This window comes from Apus apus, chromosome 7 (genome assembly GCF_020740795.1).
Source record: "Apus apus isolate bApuApu2 chromosome 7, bApuApu2.pri.cur, whole genome shotgun sequence".
Taxonomy (NCBI): Eukaryota; Metazoa; Chordata; class Aves; order Apodiformes; family Apodidae; genus Apus; species Apus apus.
In genome coordinates, this window is record NC_067288.1 from 25724934 (window position 1) to 25750546 (window position 25613).

General features: G+C 41.1%; 2 protein-coding genes across 3 annotated transcripts; one reads left to right on the forward strand and one right to left on the reverse strand.

Annotated features, from left to right (window-relative positions):
• Nucleotides 1-904: 904 nt before the first annotated feature.
• ECHDC2 (enoyl-CoA hydratase domain containing 2) lies at nt 905-8124 on the reverse strand. 2 transcript variants are annotated; one of them, XM_051625693.1, is made up of 10 exons: nt 7905-8124; nt 5899-5966; nt 5246-5333; nt 4953-5039; nt 3839-3931; nt 3273-3329; nt 2689-2876; nt 2190-2240; nt 1821-1868; nt 905-1161 (listed from the first exon to the last, which is right to left on the reverse strand). In XM_051625693.1, exons 2-10 carry the CDS (start codon nt 5947-5949, stop codon nt 1084-1086), a joined length of 741 nt encoding a protein of 246 aa, XP_051481653.1. In that variant the 5' UTR covers nt 5950-5966; nt 7905-8124; the 3' UTR covers nt 905-1083. The 2 variants fall into 2 exon arrangements, with proteins under 2 accessions (XP_051481653.1, XP_051481652.1); XM_051625692.1 differs by lacking the exon at nt 7905-8124 and adding an exon at nt 7420-7533.
• Nucleotides 7641-25339, forward strand: SCP2 (sterol carrier protein 2). The gene is made up of 16 exons (XM_051625691.1): nt 7641-7709; nt 9416-9470; nt 10073-10144; nt 10721-10852; nt 11779-11843; nt 12844-12970; nt 13828-13891; nt 14109-14195; nt 14808-14958; nt 15677-15824; nt 17565-17672; nt 18750-18903; nt 20988-21081; nt 21651-21780; nt 23143-23222; nt 24439-25339. Exons 1-16 carry the CDS (start codon nt 7668-7670, stop codon nt 24532-24534), a joined length of 1605 nt encoding a protein of 534 aa, XP_051481651.1. The 5' UTR covers nt 7641-7667; the 3' UTR covers nt 24535-25339.
• Nucleotides 25340-25613: the final 274 nt, after the last annotated feature.

The window sequence follows — 25613 nt, forward strand, 5'->3', positions numbered from 1 at the left end:
AATGCCAACATGGACCAGTTACAGAAAGGTCTTTGACATTCCTGTGCATCTTCAGAAGTTTCTGCCAGGATAGAGTAATTCTAGAAGCAACTTTTAAACTTGTATTTCACCTGTGGCATTTGCTATTTTACTTATTTTTGTGAAGGCTGAAGATCCTGCCTCTGCTTTACCTTTGCAGATCTTTACATAGGAAACTTGCATCATGTGGTAAGGTTACCTCCCCCACAGAAAGCTGTGGTTAACTTCTGGCACAAGTGCAGTTGTGGCTTGCTTTGAGACTGTGATTGCATGAAGTGATTTCCAGCTCCAGTGTATTAAGCCACAAGTTGTAAGTATATTTTTATAAGCTAGGAAGTATTTATTTAAGTACATTCTTCTAACTATACTAATTCACTTTTGCTTGAAAGCCTCAGTCTAGGGAAGTAAGAAGCTACAGAGCTAAATTGTATGGTATGTCTCAGTGCTGGAGAACCTCTGAGCAGAAGGAGAAAAAAACTTCACCTTCCAGGCAGGCAATAGAGTACAGGTGATGGGAGAGAGAGGTGACATGCCCAAGATGTCTGGCAGAGGCTGATGTGGTGGCCATCTACATGTGCACTTACAGGCACTGCATTTCATCAAGCACTGATACCACAGGGACCTAAGGTCAGTTACCTAAGGTCAGTTGGCTGGAGTGACAGTTCAGTGTTCTGCACTATTAACAGCAACTCTGGGGTGAAATACTCTGTGTTAATACTGCTGGTTCTGTCTGATTAGTTGAAAGAGCACTGATAGTCTGTTGGGTTTTGTTTTTTCTAATTTGCTTATGGTGAGCCAAAGCTTCTACATACTCCATACTCAAACCTCTGTGAGAGAACCATAACCACTGACTTCATACCTATGCTTTTTAAAAAAATGAGCTCTGTAAAGTTAAATCTTTATTTGGAAATTCTTACAGCAAAATGAACCAGTGGAGTATTCAGAACTGCAGTCCAAGGCAAGGAGCAAGTACACATAATGAAGTCATAAAAATAATCCCAAGAAAGCAGTGGGTCCTCTTAAGTCCTCCTTTATCTCAAAGAATAAAGGGGAAGTTAGGAAGCATTATTTGCCAGTAAACTGAGGTGGTCGTTTCTCCCTGAAGGCAGCCATCCCTTCCTGACGGTCTCTTGTGGGAATGTTCTACATTTAAAAGAAAAAAGGTACGTTTTTTTATTTAACAAGTCTGGTGTGTTTTTAAGTACTGACTAATTTGGCAGTAGTGGTCCAAGTCAAAGATTGCTTTTCTTTCAATGACACAGTAAGTCCCAGTGTAAATCACTAGCAAAGCATCTAAGACAAAGACCATAGAGAACTATATAGGAAAACAATTTTCCATAAATTTAATACTTCACCATCTTAAAATACACTGAGAGGCACAGCAGTTACATTGTTCCATTAGCTGAGAAAGGTGCATGCTCTCAAAGCTTGTCAGAAAGAATGACTACAGAACAATCTATTTTTCAGTTAGTTAAAACTAAAACCATTTCTGAAGCTCATCCTGTAATTTACATACTGCTGAAACTAAGAATATATAATTACTTTAGACAAAGGGTTTTGTTTAAGGAAGGACTTTGGTCTCAGGCAGGCTGAGAGGCAGCTCTGCATAACACAACAGTTAACATTCTGAAACAGAAATCTGGAACTGCACTTGAATATGTTCTCAAAGCTTTGGATTTATTTGTTAATGTTCCTTTACAGAGAGGAAAATACAAAAGGAATTTAATGTCTATACTGTGAATATCTGGCTTTAGAAAACATACAGTTGTTCCTTTCAGGAAAGTATTCTGAAGGCTACCTACCTGGGCATAACACATCCCCTCAATAGCCATCCCTGACGCAATGTCAACCTGGGGATGAGAAGGAGTGAGATTTGGCTGAAGTATAATCCTCAAAACTACTTCGTAGCCCTCACATCCATAAACATTTACTCATAGTGAGTGACCTTCACTCCTGTGTTAGAACAGCAGTGTTAGCAACTGTAGAGAAAAAGTCCGGTCGTATTAATTTTGTCTTTAAAGAAAAATTTTAACCCCCCCAAATGGTCTGAAATGCCTTGTCTAAACAAGGATTATAACTCATCTGTTCTAAACATTTTTTCTGTAGTAATTTGTAAGAGCTGCCCATCTGCTTCACTTACCTCAGTATTAAAAAAATAAATAAATTATTACCTCCATTCCTCTGTTTATTGCCAGTTTTCCCATTTTCACAGCAAATGGAGCCTTTATTAAAAAAAAAACACAAACAAAACCCAAGAAAATCACATTTAAAAATTACTAAAGCCACATAATACTCAGCTCATAATACTGTAGTTGTTAGTATCATTATCCTACCTCCAAATGACCTTTTAGTCTATAGAAATTTGCAGTAAGTTAATATTTAAAAATACTTTGGTGTTATCTACAGTTAACACGGTGCAAGGTGTCAGTGTGTCCTGCAGGTCTGCACAACCGCAGCTCAGAGGTGAAGCTGCCAGAGGGGTTAAGCATCTGGCTGTTAACATTTGTTCCTACAGAAATGCCATTCCCAAAAAAGGACAGAGTTCAGAGACTTTAAACATCTGGGACCAAGACTTCAATATTTCATAGGAAGGAGTTTCAACTGTGTGTTTTCTCTCTTAGGGGAAGCAGAAATGCCTTTTCACATTGACCACGTGAATGATACACTTACCTGAGGAAGGATTTCCTTAGCCAAAGCTAATGCTCTCTGGTAAGCTGCATCTCCCTCACTGTTCTGTGGCACTGTGTGATTTACTAATCCCATTGAGAAGGCTTGTTGTCCATCAATCTGTCTGCCAGTGAAAATGAGTTCCTTTGCAAGGCCTATTCCAATACATCTGGGCAGGCGCTGGGTTCCACCTTATGACAACAGCAAAACCACCATTTTCCATTTCTGAGAGGTGCCCAAAAAAGCAATAGTATTTTGTCTCCTTATTTAACAAGGAGGTTTGAAAAATAAAGGGATCATGTATTTCTTTAATAACAACTAGCTGAATACACCATTTTGCAAGGCATCTGAAAGGCTTCAGCATCCTTTTGAGTACAGGAAAAGGTAGAAAGGGACTCTCCTAAATTCATAGCAAGTCCAAGACAGGGCTTGGAACAGAACTCTTGTAACAGTGACCTCTTGGGTCACTGTAAGATGCTACTTCTAATTTACATTCAAAACACTTCAAGTGCTTATGTAACGTGTAATGGCAAAATATTTACTATACAGCTGAGAACGTAAAAGTCTGAAGATTTAATGAAGGTTACCTGCTCCAGGAAGAAGCCCTCTTGTGGTCTCAATAAGGCCCATTTTAGCTGATGAAGCTATTAAATAAATAGTTTAGTTACTTTTTGATCTGTGTTAACTATAAATTTTCCATACTGAACTGATTAATAAAACTACAAAACTATCAATGCTTCACTAAACTCCATTTCTCCAGGTAGCTAAGAAGTCTGAATCTGAAAGTGCTTAACCTATGTCCATCTCCGAGAGATGAGGTCCCAACTGATTGAAGTAGGGAAGGTTAGACCTAGCCAGAATGCTGATCCAGTATTACATAACAACTATTGAATTCTACCAATAGCTTTTTGAAGGAATTCTAATCTTGTCTAAAAATAAGCTTTATTTTTTAAGCAACAAAACTGCTTTCCCAGTAGTAACTAAATGTAACAATTTCGGGTCAAATGCCTACTCCTTTCCTGAACAGTGTAAATTCCTCTCTTAGCCTATGAGATTCCATTAGCAGTCAGCTCTCATATCATGTGTCATCAAATTCTCTATAAAATGTAGTCACCAATTAGAAGAAGAATGCTGTGTTCAGCCTCACACAAACCTGCTACTCGAAGGTCACACGCCAATGCCAGTTCCAGCCCACCACCCAGTGCGTAGCCATCTATTGCAGCAATTGTAGGTACTGGCAGGGCAGCTGGAGAAGACAAGATGGATTATATAGTTCTGTTCCAGAAGTTCTGTTCCTCTCACTTGGAACAAATGCAAAACATTCCCTTTACACACAAAGAAGCATGGAAACACAAAGCATTACAATGCAAAACAGGATGAACTGTGTCCTTGCAAATTTATGATGCAAATATCCAGCTGTTGCAGTTAAACAGTCAAAGACACCATCTCTCCTCATTGTTACCAGGATTAGCTCTTCTGGTGCTTTTGTTAGCCAAGTCTCATGCACTTGGTAAACACTGTTGTCACCTCATAGTTGAGGAACCTGGAGATCAGTTGCTTGATAAGATACTTTTTAAGATACTCAGGGAACTGGAAGCAGACTTAAGAACCATGTGGTAGTTCTGTGCTGTAACCATCCCTCCCAACTGCTTCTGTGGTTTGTGAGACAGGGTCATTCTCTCTACATTGAGTTTTTTAATTACTGCAGCTCTGATTGGTATTTTAGTCAGATTTCACTTTGGTATTCCTTTCTAGTGAGAGTAGAGTCATTCAGAAATAGGAGAAGAAAATAAATTGCAGAAGTCCATATTCCCTTCAGGAAAAAAAAAAAAGGGGAGGTTGTAGGTACAAACCCCCTGACATTCAGAGATCAAATCCACATTCTTAGGTCGTTGCTGCATTATGAATGTTTCTGAGCATGTATGGAAAGTGGGACAAGCAACACTGCTCATTTTGTCTAGCACTGTCTCCCAAGGATTACACAGAACTGTATATAAAATGCTTTTTGATAGCAGGTATTATTTATGTGTCTGTGCTGCTTTTCATCATGGAAAAGGCAGCATACATCTTGTCCTTGGAGTGGCAGCAGGATAGTTGGCATTTAATTCTAATAAGATCTTTGTTTCAGGTATAAGCTGGAGTAATATGGAAAGCTACTCCTAAATGGATAACCTGCTGGGGCAGGCATCCTTTTCCTCCTGCAGCATTTCTAAATGTCTCAGTACAGGCAGTCTAGGACAAATTCTCCAACTGAGACAATAATTTACCTATTTCATCCATGAGATTTCTCAGCCTTTTAACAAAGTGTCCAACTTCTTCATCATCCATCTTTGCACGTTCCTTTAAGTCTGCTCCTAAACAGGGAGAAAAACTTTAGAATCCAGGAACAGGGAAAAGACATCTGAACTGTCTTCCCTCCTGTCCCTCTCAGGCGCAAAAAAGCCACCTCATTTTTCTTTTAGCAGGCATTTCCAACTGCTTTTCTGCGTGATCTGATCAGCCCACAGCCCTAAGAGCCATGAAATTCTTTAACACTAGTTGGTGGAGCTTTGCTACCTACCAGCACAAAAGACACCTTTCACCTCACTCTTGAACACCACCACCCGAACCTTCTCATCAAAGCGCAGTTCTTCCAGAGCACTGAACAGCTGCAAGGGAGGGAATGCAAACAAGAGAAGAGAAACTTTGAGCATATGGATGTATATACCTAAATTACAGCAAGCTCCTAAACTATGATAAAAGTTGTTGTTTGGTTTTCTTTCCCCTGCAGGTGCCAGGAATTTTCTCAGAATGACACACTTCCCCATCTCTTGTTTTATTCCAGTCATGGATGAACCTTTGCTGTACCTTAAACTCCCCCTTCCTGTTCAGGCATGAACTAAGACTTTCTCCAGGGTATTTCAGCCTTGAACAGATCATCTGCTAAGGTCTGACAATGTTTTTGTTGTAATCACACAAGTGAGGACATAAACTTGCATCCAGGTTAGCTAACTTAACTAACTCCAGTGTCTCTGTCCAGTCTGCACCTGAAGTTATTGTAGTATGGACATATCACAATCCTTTTCTTCAGGCTAACCTGCCTTGCCCCAGTGCACTTTCCCACTGATCTTAAGCAAGAGATTAAGTTTTTGCTTCGCATTTCCCACAACTATTCTTATTGGTTAGTTACTGATCATGATTCCAAACACGTTCACAGGCCAGGCCCATACTCACTTCATTTACAAATACTTTTCCCAATGAATTTCTCGCGTGGGGTCGGTTCATTAGGATTTCAGCAATACCTTAGTAATAGGAGACAATTTCAGTTATACTTCATTTAGTTCTCTGACACAGTAATTCAACTGGGAGCATATGCTGCATCTTGTCTTTCCTGAAAATGCATATAAAGTATATTCTAAAACAATCAGTTATTTTAGAAGTGGAGGTGGCAGACCATGTCTACAAAAATCCAGTTATGCAAGTCAAGTGTAAAATTCAGAAGCACTGTCAATAATATAAGTAAGCAGACTTTTAAAAAATGAACATGACATCTAAGAATATATGTCTTGGAATCACTGCAGAAATGGAAAAAACCCAAACTATCTAAGGTTTCTGTTTCAAATGTTTCAATTCTGTTTCAGTTCAGTTTTTATTGTACAGTCTTCCTGTGTTCAAGTGCATTCCTTAATGAAGACAACCATCCTCTCAGGATAGCTGTTTGCACGAGGATAGCACAAACTGGTCACTCTCAGTTTGTGTTCCAGAACTGTTTTGAAACTGTAGCTCTGTTTAATTTAGAGTTAATAAGCTCATCAGTGGAAAGGACTTCAAAGTTCCTAAGTCCAAGAAGAAAAATAAGACCACATCTGCCTTCTTCTCCCTTGCTTTGTAAACTATTATTCAATGGTTTCTGTATGCTTTGGTGAGAAAAACCATCTCCTGTTTCCTTGGCTGGACTTCTGCTCCCTTCCCAGGCCTTGACATTGCAAGAGGCTGGTGCTGCTGCTGCAGGCACACAGATGCACCTTGTGTCCTTCTGCCCTGCTGGAAGGTCTCTGTCTTTATTCCTCTGCCCACGCCAGTGCCTAGTTAGTAAACAAGAGATGTCTCACAGAGGAACAAAGACACAGGTAACAGCAGCAAACAAGGGAAATCCACAGTTGCCTTCATGTATATGTGACTAGCTAAACTACCAAGCAGTGTTCCTGAGCTCCTGCAATAGTTACCCTTACCAGAAAGCAGTTCCATTGGCAATCTGAACCAAAACTCGAAACTGTTTCGTGACTCTCATGCATGGACATGCAGGGACACGCCGTGGTCCTGTCCTGCCCCAGGCACTGCACTTACTGACACCCGGAGAACACAGCTGTGCAAACTCCTGTATCGCCTTCTCCTGCACGCCTAACTTAAAAAAGGTCACCCAGCGCTCCCTCCGGCAGCTGTGTTCTCGAAGAAAAGTATCGAGGCGTTAACTGAAAGATGCCGAGAGCGAGCTGCTCTGGGGCTGCGGGGCCGCCCGAGCGAGGGAAGGCCCGGCGGCCGCGGGGCCAGGAGAGCCCGGGCAGGGACGGCGGGGCCTGGCAGCGCCGGGGCTGGCGACACAGACGGGCCGGGAGCCGCCGAGCTTTTCCCAGGAACGGATGAAACCCATCAGCAGGCTCCTCCCGCTCCTTGAGCGCTAGAGAAGGGGCTGTGGCACCCGGCCAGCTCCGCAGGGCCCACCCGGGGGCCTGGGGCGGGTCCCGCCGCACTCACCGCTGCGCTCCCCGGCGCCCACCAGCACCTCCGCGCCCCGCCGCGCCGCGGCCGCCACCGGCCCGCCCGCCCCGCCGCGCAGCGCCGCGCGGCCCGCCCGCCCCAGCCGCATCATGGCGCCGCTCCCCGGGCTGCGGGGCGGCCGGGGCGGGCACGGGCAGCGGGGCCGGGCGGGGCGGGGCGGGGCGGGCGCTGCGCCTTAAAGAGGGAGGGGAGGCGGCTCCTCCCTCGGCAGCGCGGCCGCCATCATGCAGCGGCGGGTGTTCGTGGTGGGCGTGGGGATGACCAAGGTAGGGGCCGGGGTCTGGCCGGAGGGGGTCTGCTCTGGTGCCTCTGCTCTGGTGCCTCTGTGCGGCTCTGCCGGTGGCTGTGGGAGCCGTGGGGTTCCCCCCCGGGGGGGGACGGAGCCCCCCGCGCGGTGAGGGGAGGCGTGTGGCGGCAGCCGGGGCCCGGCCCGGGGCGCTGCGGCTCCGCGCTGAGCTCACCTTTGCTCCGTGTGTCCGGCGGGCGAGTGAAGCGCCTGGAAGCTGCGTTCGGCAGGTCGATAGAGCGGGCTGGTGGCGGCCAGAGCGTGTCCCCGTGTCTCTGCCACCTCCGGAGCAAAAGCTGAAGGCAGAGCTCCTCTCGCCGGGGGAGGCTTGAGATTACTTCAGCGCTTGGCAGAGCAGTCAGACCTCCCTCCCCTTTTGAGATAACTTGTTGCTCCGTGGGTGTTTTTCCAGCATCTGATGAGATTGAGGTAAAATGCTTCAGTCTGACGGCGGTGTTTGTTTATTGGTCCGCATCACAACATGTCACTTCAGAAGTTACAGGACCTCGTGTGTTTGTGATAGGCTGGAGGAAGGCACAGCAGCGTGGGAGAGGCCAAGTTGTCAGTATTTTGTATCTTGAGCGTTTTTAAGCCTCCTAGGATTGTATCTCTTTTGTTAAACTTCATGTGGTAGTATCGGCTACAAATTGGCGTATCTCCTCCAAGCAACAACCTGTGTATGTAATTGTCAGCCCCACAGACCATGCCTTACCTCTCCAGAAATGGATCATACAGTGAGTTACCAGTTTGGTGTGGTTTGAGGGCCCGTCGCTCCTCTTTCCGTCTTTGCTCGCCCAGGTAGCGCCAGTTGCTCTCACAGACATTTACAAAGATCACTTCTCTGACTGGTTTTTCTCACGGCATTCGGTAGGAAGGTTCTCTGTCTAAATTTAGGACAGGAGGAACTACAGAAAGTTCACCAAAGTGTTGCCAAAGGCTGGAGGTGGGGAGGTAAGCGTGAGGAGGTAGCAAATTAGCTTTTATATACTAACGGTGAAAGTAAAATAACTTGTAGAACTGTAAGTAGTTGGTAAGAGGATTTTTTTGTTAGCATTTACTTTTGTTAGTGATAGAAAAATGCTGAACACGTGTATCTGTTGGTGGACTAATGAATCACACTACAAAAAAACCCCAGAAATACCACCTCTACTCCAATGGAGAGGAGAAAGGTACAACATGATTTGTAACTAAGTGGAATAAGGTTTGGGAAAGGGAGGCTTATGTCGAATTAAGGTCAGTACAAAGGACAGGCATTTTCTTGTTACAAAATGAAGTGGAAGGGAAGTATTTACCAAAGCCTTAGTGAAGATTGTGAAGTATTATTGTGAATCTGTGAAGATGACTGTTACTGTCACACCCACAGGCTTTGGACAGGATTATTGTCCATCTCCATACGAGTCAAGGATTCTCTTTAACACCGAGCAAAAATGATCCTCAGCTTCCATAAACCTGCACTATTTTCATAGCAATCACAGGGCCTGGCAGTAATACTGGGGGATTCTGCAGATTTTGTACATGCACTTTTGGGTCAGTTAAATTGTTTGCATTGTTTAAAACTGGTTATTCCAAGACTTGTTTCTAAGTTAAAGATAAATCTTTTAAATAAATCAGTTTGAGCAAAAGATGTATTAAATCTCACTATTACTTGTTCCTGTGTTTTTGATGTATTTTTTTTTCTCTTGTCAGTTCACAAAGCCTAATGAGAAGAGCGTTGATTATCCTGACTTGGCTAAGGAAGCAGGTAATTTAAGAATAAAGCAAGCATTTAGTTTGACTGCTGACACTTACTTTAAGTCTTACATTTAGTCTTATGATAGATATGAAGGAACAGCTACTCTTTGGTACATAGATAAATATACAAATATAAATATAATACAATATAAACAAAATACATTTTTTATACATATACATGTATAAAAAAATAAAATCTAAAACTGATTAAAAAATAACACTTTCATGAAATCTGTAACTGTTCAACTCCCTGTCTTCCAGTACTGAAGTTAAAAAAAAAGCTTAAAATTGAATTTGACATCTAAATAGAATCATACCTACCTGTATTATTCAGACATGCTTTTCTTTGGGACAAGGAATCTTTGTGCATGAACTCGATTACATTAAATTATCTGGAGCTTGTTCAGGATTCCAGATACTGCATAATTGTCCTTAAGAGAATTAAGATGTGGGACTATATTGACCTGAGGCATCTTCTAAGAAATTTTTACAGCTCTTTTTCTTCTTCATGAATACACAAATCATACTTACTAAGCTAGGTTTGCTTGTTATGGTTGTGGGGAGCTTCTGTTTTTTTCTTTAACTTGTAAACTTTTAAAAAACTTCTTTTAGGCCAGAATGCTTTAGCTGATGCTGGGATTCCTTATTCAGAAGTGAAGCAGGCATGTGTGGGTTATGTTTATGGTGAGTTGTATCATTTGATTTGTGGAATCTGTGATATTTGCAGACATGTGGATAAAAGTTATCCCTATCTGTGTGGATAAATTAGGGGGGATCCCATACATTTTGGATTATTGTATTTAATTATGTGTCAGTTGGTAGAACTTTCTTAAGCTTTTTTAAAATTACTGGTTTTGGTGATCACAGATGTCTGTCTGTTTCCATGTGGAGTTTAAAGCTCTAGTTACAGGTGTGGGAAGACTCCCATAAAATTGTCTTCCAAATGTGTTTTAGTAACTCTTTCAGCAAGATCAGGTGCTATATTTATCCAAGCAACACCTCTAGGGTATTTCTGTCCAGTCATCTTCTGTTGATTCATGGCCTGTTAGCACAGAAGCAGGACAAATTTCTGTTTTTACAATCCAAGGATTTTCATCCTAAGGTTCTTGTACTGTGGATGCTCAAGAGATACTCAAGATGACAGTTCGAAAGATCAAGTTTACAGTTTAAGTGGTAGCATTGTACATAGATGGTGGGCTTTCTTTTTGCTAGTGAAGTTTGAATATAAACTTTATTTTAATGCTGTGTGTCTGGATGAAGGTGACTCCACCTGTGGACAGCGGGCTATCTACCACGGTTTGGGTTTAACTGGCATTCCTATTGTTAATGTTAACAACAACTGTGCTACTGGATCAACTGCTTTGTTCATGGCCAGGCAACTAGTAGAAGGAGGTGAGTGGTTTTGCTCTGGGGCTGAGCAGTATGTATTCTGTGTGTCTATAAATATAACCTGAATGAAGAATGGGACTGGTGAATGTGTGAGTACTCAGCTGTAAATATCCTGTCCTCAGAGGCAAATTCTGTTTCCTGCCTCACCCAGCTGAAAAGGTTGGTCAGTTTTATATACAAATGTAAGAGCAAACAGTTAAAGAGTAAGGGTGTCACTATGAACTGCAGCATTTGTGTGAACCCAGGAGGCTGTCTGAGATGCAGTAAGATGGTGTGTGTGGATATAAACGTCCCTTCCCGTGTCCTAAGTTGTATGAACCTAGTAAGTAGTAAGCCAGTTAAGAATTGTTTGGAGTAGTGCAGAACAATAGTACTGCAAGACACTAGACTGCAGGATGAAAAGGAGAGAAGAATCTGCTAAAAAGTTTAGGTTTTTTTCTCTGTGTTTCACCTGGAGTTAAATAAGTGTTTGACTACTGCACTTTTGGAATGGAGGGGAAGAGAATAAGGCCTTGTGACTGACTATGCTTGGAACTGACAAGTGAGTGTTTCCTCCTGTTTCTGCAGTACCTTCATGGACTTTGATTAGTGCTTGCACTTAAATGCTATTTCTGTAATGAAAACTATAGTAACATTCTGTATGATTATTCTAGTATTTGCAGCAGAGGCATAGGTGCTTGGTCATCTAAGATAATTGCACTTCAACAGTTAAAAAAAATTAAACCAAACCCTCTAGTGATCTCTTACTCTTCAATATCAGTATGTTTGTGGCAATACCATTCCCACCCCAATTTGTACCTTTCAAAAATGAAGGGAGAAAGAGCAGCTGTTAGGTCTACTTGTGTATTTCTAGTAATTGAATTGTTGTTAGTACATAATCTCATTTGTAATTACACTGTGTTTTAAATAGCCACAAATTTTATTTTAAGGTTTGGCGGATTGTGTTCTGGCACTTGGCTTTGAGAGGATGGCAAAAGGATCCCTTGCTTCAGGTGTAAGTGTCTGAAATACTTTATATGCTTCATTGTATTTGTAGATTAAAAACACCTCTCATCAACACCAACTGCCTTAAGATGTTGCTGTAGATGATTACAAAATAAACCATGAATTTGATCCACAGAAACTTTTAATGAGTTGAATGACTCTGATATACAAATTTTGCATGGGATGTTTTAGAATTAATTTTACAAAGGATGTCATGCTTTTAGTATTTTGCCAAGAATACACTGACTAGGGAATAGTGAAAATAACTGATAGAATATGAAAGCACTGAGCAATTGAAATGTTGTTCTCAAAATGACTCAGCAAATCAGAGAAAGAGTCTGGATCTTCTGGCTTTTGGCTTGATGCTTACAGTTAACACACTTTCCCAAAAAGTGTTCTAAAGGCTTCTGTAAACCTCTTTTTCTTGTCTCTTCTTGGTTTTTACTGGAGAAATGTGGGGATTTTGTTTGTATTTTGCCTCACAGCAAGCATTACTAGAGCCCATGTGTCTTTAAACTACAGCAGTGCCAAATTTCATAATATATGCAGATATTTGGGAGAGAAATGATAAATTTAACAACTGACTGAAATGAGTAAGAGTTATATTTAACATGCTTTATGATATTTCATCTAAGCTTCATTGAAAATACTAACATGGTATTAATTTTATAACTTGGAACTATATTAACTATAGGAATTTTAAGCTGAGGTGGAAAATACCTGAAGTCCTCTGCTGAAAATAGTGACTGTGGTAGGAATCACAGAGGGGTGGTCCTTGCCATGAATCAGTGCAGTGATTCTAAAGTTAAGCATTTTCTGCTTATTTGCTGTTTCTTATACTTGAGAAATTATGTGTGCTTCAAAATGTGTCATTGAAGTGCAACATACTATCCAGTGGAATTGTTAAAATATCAGAAACCCCTCTGTTTTGCTTGAAATCCAGCACTTTTGTGGTGATGTTGAAAAGAGGAGGAAATTATGACCTGCTTTGTAACTATTTCTCTTTTTAGTTTTCAGACAGAACTAATCCAATGGACAAGCATTTGGAAATTATGATAAATAAATATGGCTTAGCAAGTGCTCCAGTAGCACCTCAGATGTTTGCAAATGCTGGCAAAGAACATATGGAGAAATACGGTATGTTAAAGTACATTTTGTCATTGTCTTATCTTAATGAAGTGATTTGAAAGAATATATATTGGGGTTTTGCTTTTTAGAAAGAGCATTCTGTGTCCTTTCTTCTACCAAGTATTAAAGCTGCAACATCTACAGCTAATGGAAACAGGAGTATACTTGGGTAAAGAGTCACCTACAGGAAGCTGGTGATGTGTAGGCAAACAAAACCATAAGGAGAGGAAAGGAAGGCAGTGATCCAACGTGTCTGGTAGTCACACTAACTTTTTGTTTTGTACTTCTGTAAGGTCTGTGTCAGAAGGTTGTCTGATTTCCTGTATTTTTCCCTTGTTACTTAGGATGGATAGATAGACTTGGGACTGAATTGTTTGACAAAAGCTTCTGGGTATGTGTTTCAAAGTATAGCACTGTGCTGCCAGCACTGCTGTTTTTGCACCCCTTGCCAGACAAGAGAATTCCTTCCAAGACAGCACTCGAGCCCCCTGGGCATCTTTTTGTTTGCAGTTGGTTCTAGACTAGCTTATGGAAAAATTTTAGACTCCCAATATTTCACTGATGCTGTTTTGTAGATAGGAAAATGAGAGCTCAGGCTTCAGCAATGTGGTAGTACCTCAAATCAAATGCACTTCTTTTCTTTCTGTTAGTATCAAACATGCAAATAGGATGTTCTGTTAGCAGAAACTCAACCAGTTTTAGTAGTCTTCATCTAATGTTTAGACCTAAGTTGAATTCTAAAGAAAGTTTTGCTAGCAGTGAGTGGCTTATAAAGGTCCAATTCTTACGACAGAACATTTAAAATGTTAGGTTAGCACTGTTTTAATAAACCAAGGATTTCAACACAGCTTTCCTTCTCCTTCCAGGGACAAATCCAGAGTACTTTGCCAAAATTGGGTGGAAGAACCATAAGCATTCAACTAACAACCCGTGAGTAACGTCCTCTGCCTGCCTCCATGTTGCACATTATTACTGCTACAAAATCCATGAAAAACTTATTTTTTAGCGTTACACCCAGCACAAATTCTATATCCAGTACCTTGTGCTTAGTAAAAAGAGCTTTATACCTGCTGGATAGTGTGATATTAGTATGTCTGCTGCTGAAGGCTATACTAAAACAAAGGTGGCATCTGTGTGTTTTCCGTAGGTATTCCCAGTTCCAGAAGGAATACACATTGGATGAAGTTCTGCAGTCTCGCAAAATTTTTGATTTCTTGACTGTCTTACAGTGCTGGTAAGGAGAGGACTTAGCCTTGTGAAATAAATATTGATGTTGAGACAAATGTGATAGGATCTCTATTAAATAAAAGTCTGCTTGCTTGTAAGTTAAAAGTTTCAGATTATGTTAAGTAAACCTTATAAATAAAACACATGGGAATTGTCTATCTTGATCAAAAACTATCTGGATGTTTACAGTATAATACAGTAAGCTGAAATACTGCTTGTTATTTGGAGCACTGAGGTCTTTCTGTATCTTTTACCAATTCATCTCTATTGTTGCTAAGTGTTAATTCTTCTCTTCAGCCTTTCCTGTACACTCCTGAAAGGCTTGTTGTTACCACCAGGGAAAGGTCTTGATTTTTCTAAATAGAAAAACCTTAATCATACATTTCTATTTTGATGTCATGCTGTTCAAATGTTTGCTAGAAACATTACTGAAATGGACAGCATTAAAACCTGAAAGTGCCCAGCAAGCACCTGTGGAATTTGTAGTTTCAGTGGTGTCAGCAAAAGAAAGTGTTTTTTTTGTTGTTTGTCTGTTTGGCTTTTGTTTGTTTAAAAGGTAATTCTATGGAAGATTGACTTTAATAATTTAGAATGATGATGTTATTTTTCTTTCAATCAGTCCAACATCAAATGGTGCTGCAGCTGCAATTTTGGCTAATGAGGAGTTTGTGAGAAGACATAAGTTGCAGCCAAAAGCTGTGGAAATTCTTGCCCAGGTGATGGCTACTGATTATCCAAGCACATTTGAAGAAAACAGTTGTATGAAGATGGTAAGTTTACACTTCTGTATTCCCTGATACTTCCTAGGGTTTGTTTGTGGTTTGTTTTAATACCTGCAGGTCCTAATGATGCTGTAGGAATTTAACAAGCTGAACAGGAAGAAATGTAATCTGTCTCATGTGAACCCATTCCTTTAATTTCTCTGTTTATAAGAGTGATGAAACTTAAAGCAATTTTACTTATGTCTGTAATACTGAAATGCTGAAGCTGAAATCATGTAAAGTCATCTTTACTTGCTTGAGTAGAAGGAAGGGAAAGACATGAACTGCAAAATTTGTATCTCAGTGCAAATTGACTAAAATAATTGGATATCAAGTCAATTAGAATTCCCAGTTAAGTCCATTAGAATACCCAATGGTTTCTACTGCAGTTATGTTCTTTTTGGGTTGCCAATACAGTTCTAGTCAGATGACTGTTAGAAAAAGGTAGCAAGACAGTTTGAGGATTTGTTTTGTTTCAAGGCTGTTGGTCTGAGTCATGCAAAGGAGCAATTTGTGTGCAAGGTTGAGAAGATAGAGGATGTGACCCAGGAAAGTTTCCATATGCCAACAATGAGATTTAGAATGTATTCTTTCCTTCTATACAATCCATAAGATATTAAAAACTGTAACACGTGAGGCATTAAAATAAATTAGAATGCCACCTCCTGCAAATTGCTAGCTATGTTTCTTTCATGATATTTTAACTTGCAGTTTCTTCTTGTTCCAGGTTGGCTATGACATGACTAAAAAAGCTGCAGAAAAGTGTTTTGAAAAAGCTGGCCTGAAACCTGCAGATGTTGATGTGATTGAACTGCATGACTGTTTCTCAGTTAATGAGTTCATTACCTACGAAGCTCTGGGACTCTGTCCAGAAGGTAAGAGCATCAATGCAGATCATTGTTTCATTGAAATAGCATTAAAAATAGCTTTTTTTATCTGTTACTATAATTAGAACTTAGTCGACTGGACAGATCTTCTATATTGGGAAGTCTTCCTAGCTAGCCTCATGAGAGGAAAGCGATGCAGTTCCTGCTGTAGTAACATAAAGAAGACTTGAAAACTCTAGAATTAGTTTAACAAATCAACAGGTAACTGCATTCTGAAGAGTATACAAGGCATATTAAAGTATTGGACAAGAATATTAAATCATATGGCTGGCTTCTGCAGGTGTCTTTTTCAAAATCCTGAAACCTCTTTGCCTTTGAAAGTACAGAGTTGTCAGCAAGTTGTGAACATGCCTCTAGAGTCAGCTGTATAACACTGCACAGTGCAGATTAGTTTTAATTTTGTTGAAGTGAGTGGATTTACAACAGGCAGTGGAGTTTAATTCTGTATATAAGTAAAACCATTACAATTCTCTACTGAAGAGGTTTTTGTTTGTTTTCAAATAAATAGTGCATCAACCACTACTTCAGTATTTGATATATTTAAATGTATCCTTGCTTGGCATAAATAATCTAATTGTTCTCTAATTTGTGCTTAACTATTTTTTAGAAAATCTCATACTCTGACACTAGATGGTGTATTAAGTCTAAGCTTTCTTAGGGAAGTTCATAGATCTTCAGGAAAACTTGTGTTTGTAGGTCTTCAAATATTTGCCTCTGAATGCTTGCTTTTTACTGGTTCCTTTGCAGTGTTTTTAGGGTATCTGCAGTAAAAATGGTAAAAGTTTGACACTATTTACATAACTACATTAAGCTTTTTAGCTTCATTCCTTTAACCGAAGATTAAGAAGAATCCTGATGATACTTTTTCTGTTTGACCAGTAAGTCCTCTGTGTGGTAATTTAACAGTGGAATTCTCACCACCTTTTTCTCAGCCTGACCTTAACAGTATGTGAAACTTACCTTGGGATGGGTAAACTACTTAGACATAGAGATGAGTGCAGTGGCTTAAACAACATTGTGGATCTAGATGTTCAAAACTAACCTGGTATTCACATTCAATGCGAGAGGTTAAGTTACAAATACAGGAAATGTGGCAGATCTTTTTTAGACTGAGATATTAGTAACATAGACAGAAGGAGCTGGTACAATAGAGCAGTAAGGGACTGGTGAGGGAGAGCTGCCTGCTGAAGGCATGGGAACTGGTTGTCTGGAAAGATAAAGAATTCTAAGTGTTAGTCTTAGGAGGGGTTTTAGTTACTGTCTTAATGCAGCCCAGCATACCATTAGCTGCCGTTGTGGCCAGGGCACCTTGGTGGCTCATGTTCAACGTGGTGTCCACCAGGATTCTCATGGCCTGGAGGTCACAGATTACAACTATCCCGTGTTACAAAAGACATAGTTACCACTGCAGTTTCGTTAATAAAATAATGAACAACTTCATTGTATTAATTATATCATAAAACTGTGTAGGAACAAACCAGCAAATTTTAAAAAGCTTTTGCATCCAAGACTAGCACTTTTACCTCTTTTCCATGTTACCCTTTTTTCAGTGGCATAAGGAAGTCTCATTAATGTAGTCTGGCTGACTTCAGTCTGCTCTTGGTAAAGATCTGTGCTGTAGCATTGCCTTGGTTTTGACTTGGTGTTTTTGGGGTCAGTGACAGTAAAATTGCAAAACCACTTAACAAAGAAAGGGAACATTCTCCTTTTATAAATACTGTTTTACAGGAAAAGCGTGTGACCTGATTGACAGAGGAGACAATACTTATGGAGGAAAATGGGTCATTAATCCCAGTGGTGGCCTGATTTCAAAGGGACATCCACTTGGTGCTACAGGTATGCCAAACCATTTCCCTTCGTGGTGCTGGTTAGATAGGAGATCCAGCTCTTGTGCAGGCAGGTGCTTCCCACCTGGATTTGCCTGTGACAGCCATGAGGGCTCCCTGAGAGGGAAGGCAGCTCTGGAGAGGATTCTCATGTCCAACTGATGTATTTAGGGCAGGTTGACCATGCAGGATTGCTCAAAGTGAAAGGGCTGGAGTGTGAAGTTGATCATTACCACTTGCTTAATGTAATTTGAATAACCGTTTTCATACGCTGTTATTCCTTAAAATTCAGATTTTGGAGATTTTTTTAGTGCATTTGGATAGCCTGTACCCTTGTTAGCTGTAACAAAAACTATTTCTGGTAAGCCTTGGGTGTCAAAATATTTATCTGATGTTTACAACAGGAGCTCAGTCACTGTTACCCAGCAACTACGTAGGTTTTCCTTTTTTTGTTGTTTTTGTTGTTAAACTGCTAAGCTTGCTTCCAAATGGGATGGCTCTTAAGAATGGATTTGGGAAGATAATTCACCTTCCTTGCTTGGAAATGAGAGGTTGTCAGAAAACTGGAGAAGAGGAATGCTTGTAAAACAAACAGCTCAATAATCTGCAGTTAGTGGGGGGGGGTGGAGTGTTAGGAAATCGTGGGTGATGTGCTCATCAGAGGTCACACCAGCACCTTCCCTTTCCAAACCGTTCCAGGGTGGGATGCACCGTGATACAGGCTCTCTCCCTGAGGCAGGAGAGTGTAAATGAACCTGTTAAGAATTCTCACCTACAGCGGGAACTACAGAACTTCTCGCTCGCTGTCCTGGCCGTGTTTCCCTCGGCTGCCCGGACAGCCGGGTGCCTGGCGCGCAGGTTCCCCCTGCCCTGCCCGAAGGGAGGGAAGCAGGGGATGCGCGTGGGCTGGGGCTGCAGAAAGGGGGATGGGGAGGCAGGGAGAACGTGACGGCGGGGGCTGGCGTGCCCAGGGGCTCACCTGCCGTTTCAGCCGCCGAGACCTGCCCGGCCCGGCGGCCCGGCGGGGAGGGCCCGGGGGAGCAGCCGGGCGCGCCTGACCCGCTCCGCTCTGTGCTCGATTTTCCAGGCCTGGCGCAGTGCGCCGAGCTCTGCTGGCAGCTGCGCGGGCTGGCGGGGCGGCGGCAGGTCCGCGGGGCAAAGGTCGCGCTGCAGCACAACCTGGGCCTCGGCGGGGCCGCGGTGGTGACCCTCTACGGCATGGGCTTCCCCGGGAGCGGCAGGTGGGTGCGCGCCCCGGGCCGGGCGGCCGCGGGTGCCGCGGCTGGGGGGCTGCCCGCGGCCTGAGCCGGCTGCTGGAGGAGCTAGGGAAGGGCGCGGGCTGCGCGGGGAGGCCTTCCCAGGCTGGCAGCTCCCGGGCTGGGGCTGGCGAGCACCGAAAAGGAGCAGGAATGGACTGCGTGCCCGGCGCTGGTCGGCGGGTCTTGGTTTGCTGTCGGTGGAAACCTGAAGCGTGGGTTCGGCAGAGGTGTCGGCTGCTGAGCGCAGTTTGTCCTGGCGGTGCTCCAGGGGCTTCAGATCGTTGGTTGTTTTCTTTTAAGAATGAGTTTGCACTGTAGACTCGCACTTCTCAGCAGTAGGAGCTGGTGTGTACCTAAATCCCTGGAGGCATATGCGGAGATTGTAACTTACACAGTGTCTTAACCCTGATAAACAATATGCACTGTGAGTTACAAACTACTTAAAAGAGTAAAATTGCCCACGAAAATGCCTCGCTTGATTTCCTGTAAGGAAAAGTCTAATGTTTGGAGAGAAAAAAACCCAAACAACCCACAACAAAAAAAACAAGAACAGGCCATGTTCAAATGAATTAATTGAAATTAAGGACTTGCCAAAAAACAAACAACAAACGGCAAGATGTCCATGGGAATAGAGATGCCCACTGCTAGAGCTGTTACTGGATTGGTTTCATGAAGAACTGCTTCCATCTGTACGTGTTGCATGTGCTATTCTAAGTACTCATTAGCACTCAGGCATGTTACTTGTCCAGTCCTGGCTAAAGAATTGGCACTTGAAATTGTAGCATGCTTTAGAGAGAGAGGAGAACACTGCTGTGGAGCTGTCTTGCAAGCTGCTAGGATGGACAGGAATTAAAACACTTAAAATGCATCAATATACCAGGATTTCAGCAGAGAACTTTTTAATTGGGAGATAACCTGATGCAACGTGTTGCAGCAACGTATGTCAGACTTTGGAATGAAACAGTGGGGCTAATCTGTTCAGACACCACTTGTGTAATTGAATGATGTTGCATATTGTGTAATTAACGTTTCATATTTATGTAAATACTTACACCATTTTTTTCTACTAGTGCGCGTAGACTTAATCATTGGATTCAGATCTAGCCTGTAATTAGTTGCTGTAGTAATAGCTGCAAAGAATGCACATCAAGGTAAATGACAGCAGGACTTGATCCATTTTGGAAACAGCTCTGCTTTTTTTTCTTTTTTTGGTCACCTTTTGCGGTGGTTAACACACGGACTCCAGGGTGAGAAGCAATGGAATCGTTTAATATGAGAAAAAGGCTCCCTTACATACTTCTACAGGGGGAACTGAGAATATGCAGGCAGGGTGCAGAGAGTGTAAACAGCATTCACACCTGCTCCTTGGCATAGACACAGACCTTGGGTTCCCAGGATGTTGCCTATCACGCACTGAACACATGACAAACAAGTGTTCTGATTTTTGTCAACATTCACAGTGCTGCTCACAGCAAGCCCTGGCCCTTAGCTGGTCTTACATTGTTTTGTCTACTTCTTTACAGATAGAGGAGGCCCCTTTTCTTTTCCCATGACTATTCTCCACAGCCTTAAAACTTTACATCCTGTTATTACAGCCTTGAGTTTATTAGCAAGGCTGAAGCGTTTTCTTCAGATGAGACAGTCCCACAGTTGCTGCCCAAGCACACATCTAGACGGTAGTGTTAGTACCACGCAAATAAGTTATAGCAACATTTCTCAAGCAGTTCTGCCACTTTAGCAATATCAAACTTGACCACAGTTTTGAATTCTGCTGCCAAGAGATGGCAATAGTTGTAAACTTGTTTTTTCCTGCTGCTGGAATTGCCATTTCTTTGGAAATCGCTGTACTTACCTTGGCTCTGCGTGTCTTTGCAGAAATGAAGAGTTAGGTAACTGAAGCTGTCAAGCCCATCAGAGTAGGCTTTGTTGTGATACCATGTAGTTGCTCCATACTGGTAAAGCGTTCCAGCCTGGCTGTTCTTGCTGGTGTTGGGCCTAGTCATGATTATCTGTAAATGCTGAACATGTGATGAAAGGTGTGTAAATGAAGGGGTTTTTCCTTTCAGCGCCGGCCGTGTTGCTGCTGTGCCTCTGAGTGCAGCTGTTGATGGGTTTAAGTCACATTTGGTCTTCAAAGAGATTGAAAAGAAGCTCCAAGAGGTATTTGACTCCTTCTTTTACCTGCAACAGGGTTTTAATTTGTGACAGAGGGTATGTGAAACCCGGTGGGAGTATAGTAGCTTCGGTCACTTCCTCCGCACTGCTCATTGAAACAAATGTTACAGGTTTAAATTCCACTGTGTCAGAAATCTTTCTGTGCTGTGCCATGATTTTAAATTAAATTGTTTCAGACAGTTTCTACCTCCATTGGGGTGTTGGAGTAAAGGCAGGTTCAGGTTGTATGTGAGGCACTTGCTAACTGACATAAGAAAATTTGTTGCTTGCTTTGTAAGTGTGATTAGAGGAAGAAATCACTTTATGTCAGACTTACCTCAAGACAAGACTGTTAGGACAGTGGTAATTTTTCTTAGTTGATAGATTTTAATATAGATATTCATAGTTTGTGTTTGTGTGTGGGTTTTTTATGGTGCTTAAATAAAGCCTAACCAGAGGGAATGGATGTTAGTAGAAAGGATAAAGATTCTAAAAATTACTTCATGTTTCATGTAATCTATTTTGAAATTATTTTGAAGTAAATTAATAATTTGCACATTCTGTGGTCATTATAGGAAGGAGAACAATATGTCAAGAAAATTGGTGGAGTCTTTGCCTTCAAAATAAAAGATGGTCCTGGTGGGAAAGAAGCAACTTGGGTGGTAGATGTGAAAAACGGTAAAGGCTGTGTGGCATTTAATTCAGGTCAGTGCTATTTTATTAAGTCATTGCAGAAAACACATACAAATAATGCCAATATCGTAAATTCATATTCTGTTTAAGCTACAGTGACCTTGAGCAAAAGGGGTGTAGAGCTACCTTAATTTTAAACTTACTACTGAAACTTTAATCCGTGATGTTTTGGACCAAGAATTAAATTACTCCTACTCTGAATTCTGTCTAGATAATTGCATGTTTTCTTGGAGGCTCCAGACAGATCTGTAATATAACTTCTACAGGTATCATAATAAAAAATAAATACTAAAACCCAGGGGTTTTTGTTGAATTTGGGACAGAAATATAATTTGTAGCTGTTTCTTCAGTTGTTTTGTTGGAGACGCTTGTGGGCAGTAAGCTGGTTTATCTGGTCAAGTTACTTCTCTGCAGCTAGTTAAGCAATAGAACTTGACTGACTTCAATACTGTACCAGCTGACATAAAGTTCCATTTTGAAAAAGGCAGACATAAATGAGAGACAGACTGAGTGGTAATGGGGAAGCCCATAAAAGTACTGGAAGCAAAGGATTTGTACCCTCGCCTTGAAAATGTCTTGCCTTATATCTGAAGTCATGCATTTAGTAAGGTAAAGAAAAAGCCAAAGACAACAGTCTGTCCTCAGAATCTCATGTATCCATGAACCTGCGTCATAAAGCTTTTAATTAAAAACATGACAGGGGGTTTGATTTGGAATTCATTGATCTAAGTCATTACAAAATATAAGCATTGTTTTCTGTTGCAGGAACGTTTTATCAAATAGTTACATATAATAATAGGAGCATTGGAGATGTGTGCAGTTTTGAGCCCTTTATATAAAACCAATTCTATCACAGCTTATTAAAATAATTTTTCAGCTTATTTCTGGTAAGAAGACCCTAAAAACTTCTGGATTTGAATTAATTCATATGAGTGCTTTTAGAGTGCACATGTTGTTCCCATTGAAGGAGAGGGCAGGAAATGCCTGAAGTTTCAGCGATGAGCATTTTCAGAGCGTGTCACGGGAGAACACATTTATTCTGAGTTAATACTAGCAAAATTAAGCTTCATAAAATCGAAGATGATTGTCAGTGCTTGCAATTAACATTCTGTCTGATCACAGGTAGATTATTAGTTCTTTTTAGGGAATGAATTTGCTTAGCACCTTTCAGGAAGGTCCATCTCTGCAGTGTTCGATGGTCTGTGCTACAAGATGGCACAGGTACCTCTTGGCTATTGGATGATCTCTTGCTGGTATTTTCTAATGGCCCTTACTTGTAGGTACTTCAGGTACCATTTTGCTGACCTATAGTCCCAACTTCTATTACTCTTTCAACTCTCAGTTTGAGTCTTCACAGTTGACTCTGTCTTACAGATAAAAAGGCGGATTGTACAATCACAATGGCTGACACTGATCTGTTAGCTCTCATGACTGGCAAAATGAATCCTCAAACAGTAAGTATGGCAGAGATGAGGTGGTAAGAGGACTGACTTGTGTGTTTTGAGTGTGTTTGAGTTGAAATAATTTAAATAAAACCCCTCTTTCAAAACTGCCATGGCTGATCTGAAAAATGACAGTTCTTGACTCTGTCTGAACAAGGAGGCCAAAGTAAGATTAAACAGGAGAGACAGTATCTACTCTTCTGATCAGTCCCATATCTCAGGCATCCTGTAAGTGATGCAGGAGGGGGTCTAATTAATAGTGCTTGGTTTGCAGATAAGAGGGGGGAAACTAATGTTTGCAGTGGGGCTTAAGAAAGGAGGAATGTTGGCCCTCTCTTTGGAGGGCTTTATGCTCATAGCTGGCGTGAGTGTAAATTTGATGCTGAAAAGTGGAGATTGAGGTGGGCATCCACTGAATGCCTATGATTATTGGGGGTTTTTTTATTCCTCATTGTGTCAGAGCAGCCATAGTGTACAAGTATACTGGATGTTTAACTTAATTTTAAATGGCTGTTCTGTACTTCTAAATTTGAAATGCTCTGGGTAACCATATTGTAAGTTTTTGATCTAGTGAGCTCATGATAAATAAGAACTTGCACAAACTAAAGTTTCTCTAGGACAAATTTGAAAGTAAAACACATGATAGAAATGTTCTAATGTACATGTAGGAAACTGAGAAGCAATTACAATGTTAAATCTACAATTTGGTTGCATGCAGTTCATCTTTTTAGATGCCTAGAGGAAAAAACCTGGTCTTCAGCATGTCTGCTCCACAAACAGTAACAAACCCAATAATAGCCAAGGGAGATTTGAGCAAGAAATCAATTGTGGCATCTGCTGTATGTCCACCATTGCTTTGTTGCCTGCCTTGAATTGGAATATTGAGCTTTTAGTCCATTAACTGTCATCACCAAACCAGTGGGTATTCTGCCCTGCTTTGTGTACACACCCATTGTTATGGTAATGCAAGAAACATGCAATACTGACCTCATTAGCTTCAGGTATCACAAATACAATAAACATTCAGCTTCCTCAGATTCCTGCTCTACGTTCTATTGTCAGAAAATATATTTGTTGGTGAATGTGAGATGTCTGCTGGAGCTGTTGGAATCGTAAGACTACAGGACAGGACCTGCACAAACAAAATAGCCTCTAACTTTTGGGAGGGATACATTTAGGGTAGTAAGTTGTATTCCATTAAAAAAAAAAATCTATCTTTCTTTTTTAGGCATTCTTTCAAGGCAAACTGAAGATTTCTGGGAACATGGGCATGGCAATGAAACTTCAGAATCTACAACTTCAGCCAGGCAAAGCTAAACTTTGAGCTCATTAATGTAAACAGTACTTGATATTCTTGATAACATAGTAGAATGAAACTAAACTTTATCAGTAATATGGCACAGGCTGGGATTGATTGGACCTCTCTCACCTAAATTCTGTGGTTAGAGACCTTAATTCTCTTAGTATATTCCATCAGTTTGTCTATGGCAGATATTTTTAGGCTAAGCTTGAGGCACTAACTCTAACAAATGGTATATGGTGGATATTTGTGACAATTTTTGTTTTAATCAATGTGAAAAATTTTACAAAGCTTAGAGTTGAATGAGGCTGCTTACTGTTCAGCTTAACTGGGAAGAGACTGAGGAAGATAATAAATAGTTTGACATATCAATTAAATGATTTGCATTTTTTAAAAACCTGTAATAGCAGGTCATACAAATGCTTTCAGACTTCCATCCTAACAAATTTGCTGCTGGTTAAATTAAAATGGTCTTATAAAGGGGATTTCTAACAACATTTTTTTAGAGCAGGCTTTAGGAATTTGCTATAAAATACTTTTGTTATTACTACTTTGGAATTAAAAAATAAAATATCCAGAACTAAGCAGGGATTAGAATGTTGCTTTGAGATTCACAGAATTTGATAATACTTCACCTTGAAAAAAAAATCAGGTTCTCTGGGAGAGCAGAGAGGGGGTATAACCAACATTTTGCCTGTTTTCTCCTGAGAAAATCTGGTGTTGATCATTACGAAATTCTTATCAGTAATTGTAAAAGCTTTAACTTTTGTTTTGGGAAAATGTATTCTGGTTGGAAGTTTAATAGAAAATTAAATATACTTTTCCTGTTCTTCTGTCTGATGCTGCTTTGGATTTGTAATCATGGATTTCATGTTAGTGCTTCATTTTATACAGACTGTCATGAAGGGCTCCTGCAGTCCGTCATTTTTTCCTCCCCAGGAGTTGTCAGTAGATACTCCAAAAACTACATCTCAGTCCAGCATATACACCTGACATCCTCATGGGTGCTGGCCCTGGCTGAGGAACTCCATGCATAAACTTTCTCTTCCCTGCTTCAACTAAAATCATAATAAAAATGAGCTAATTCAAGCCAATCATTCTGC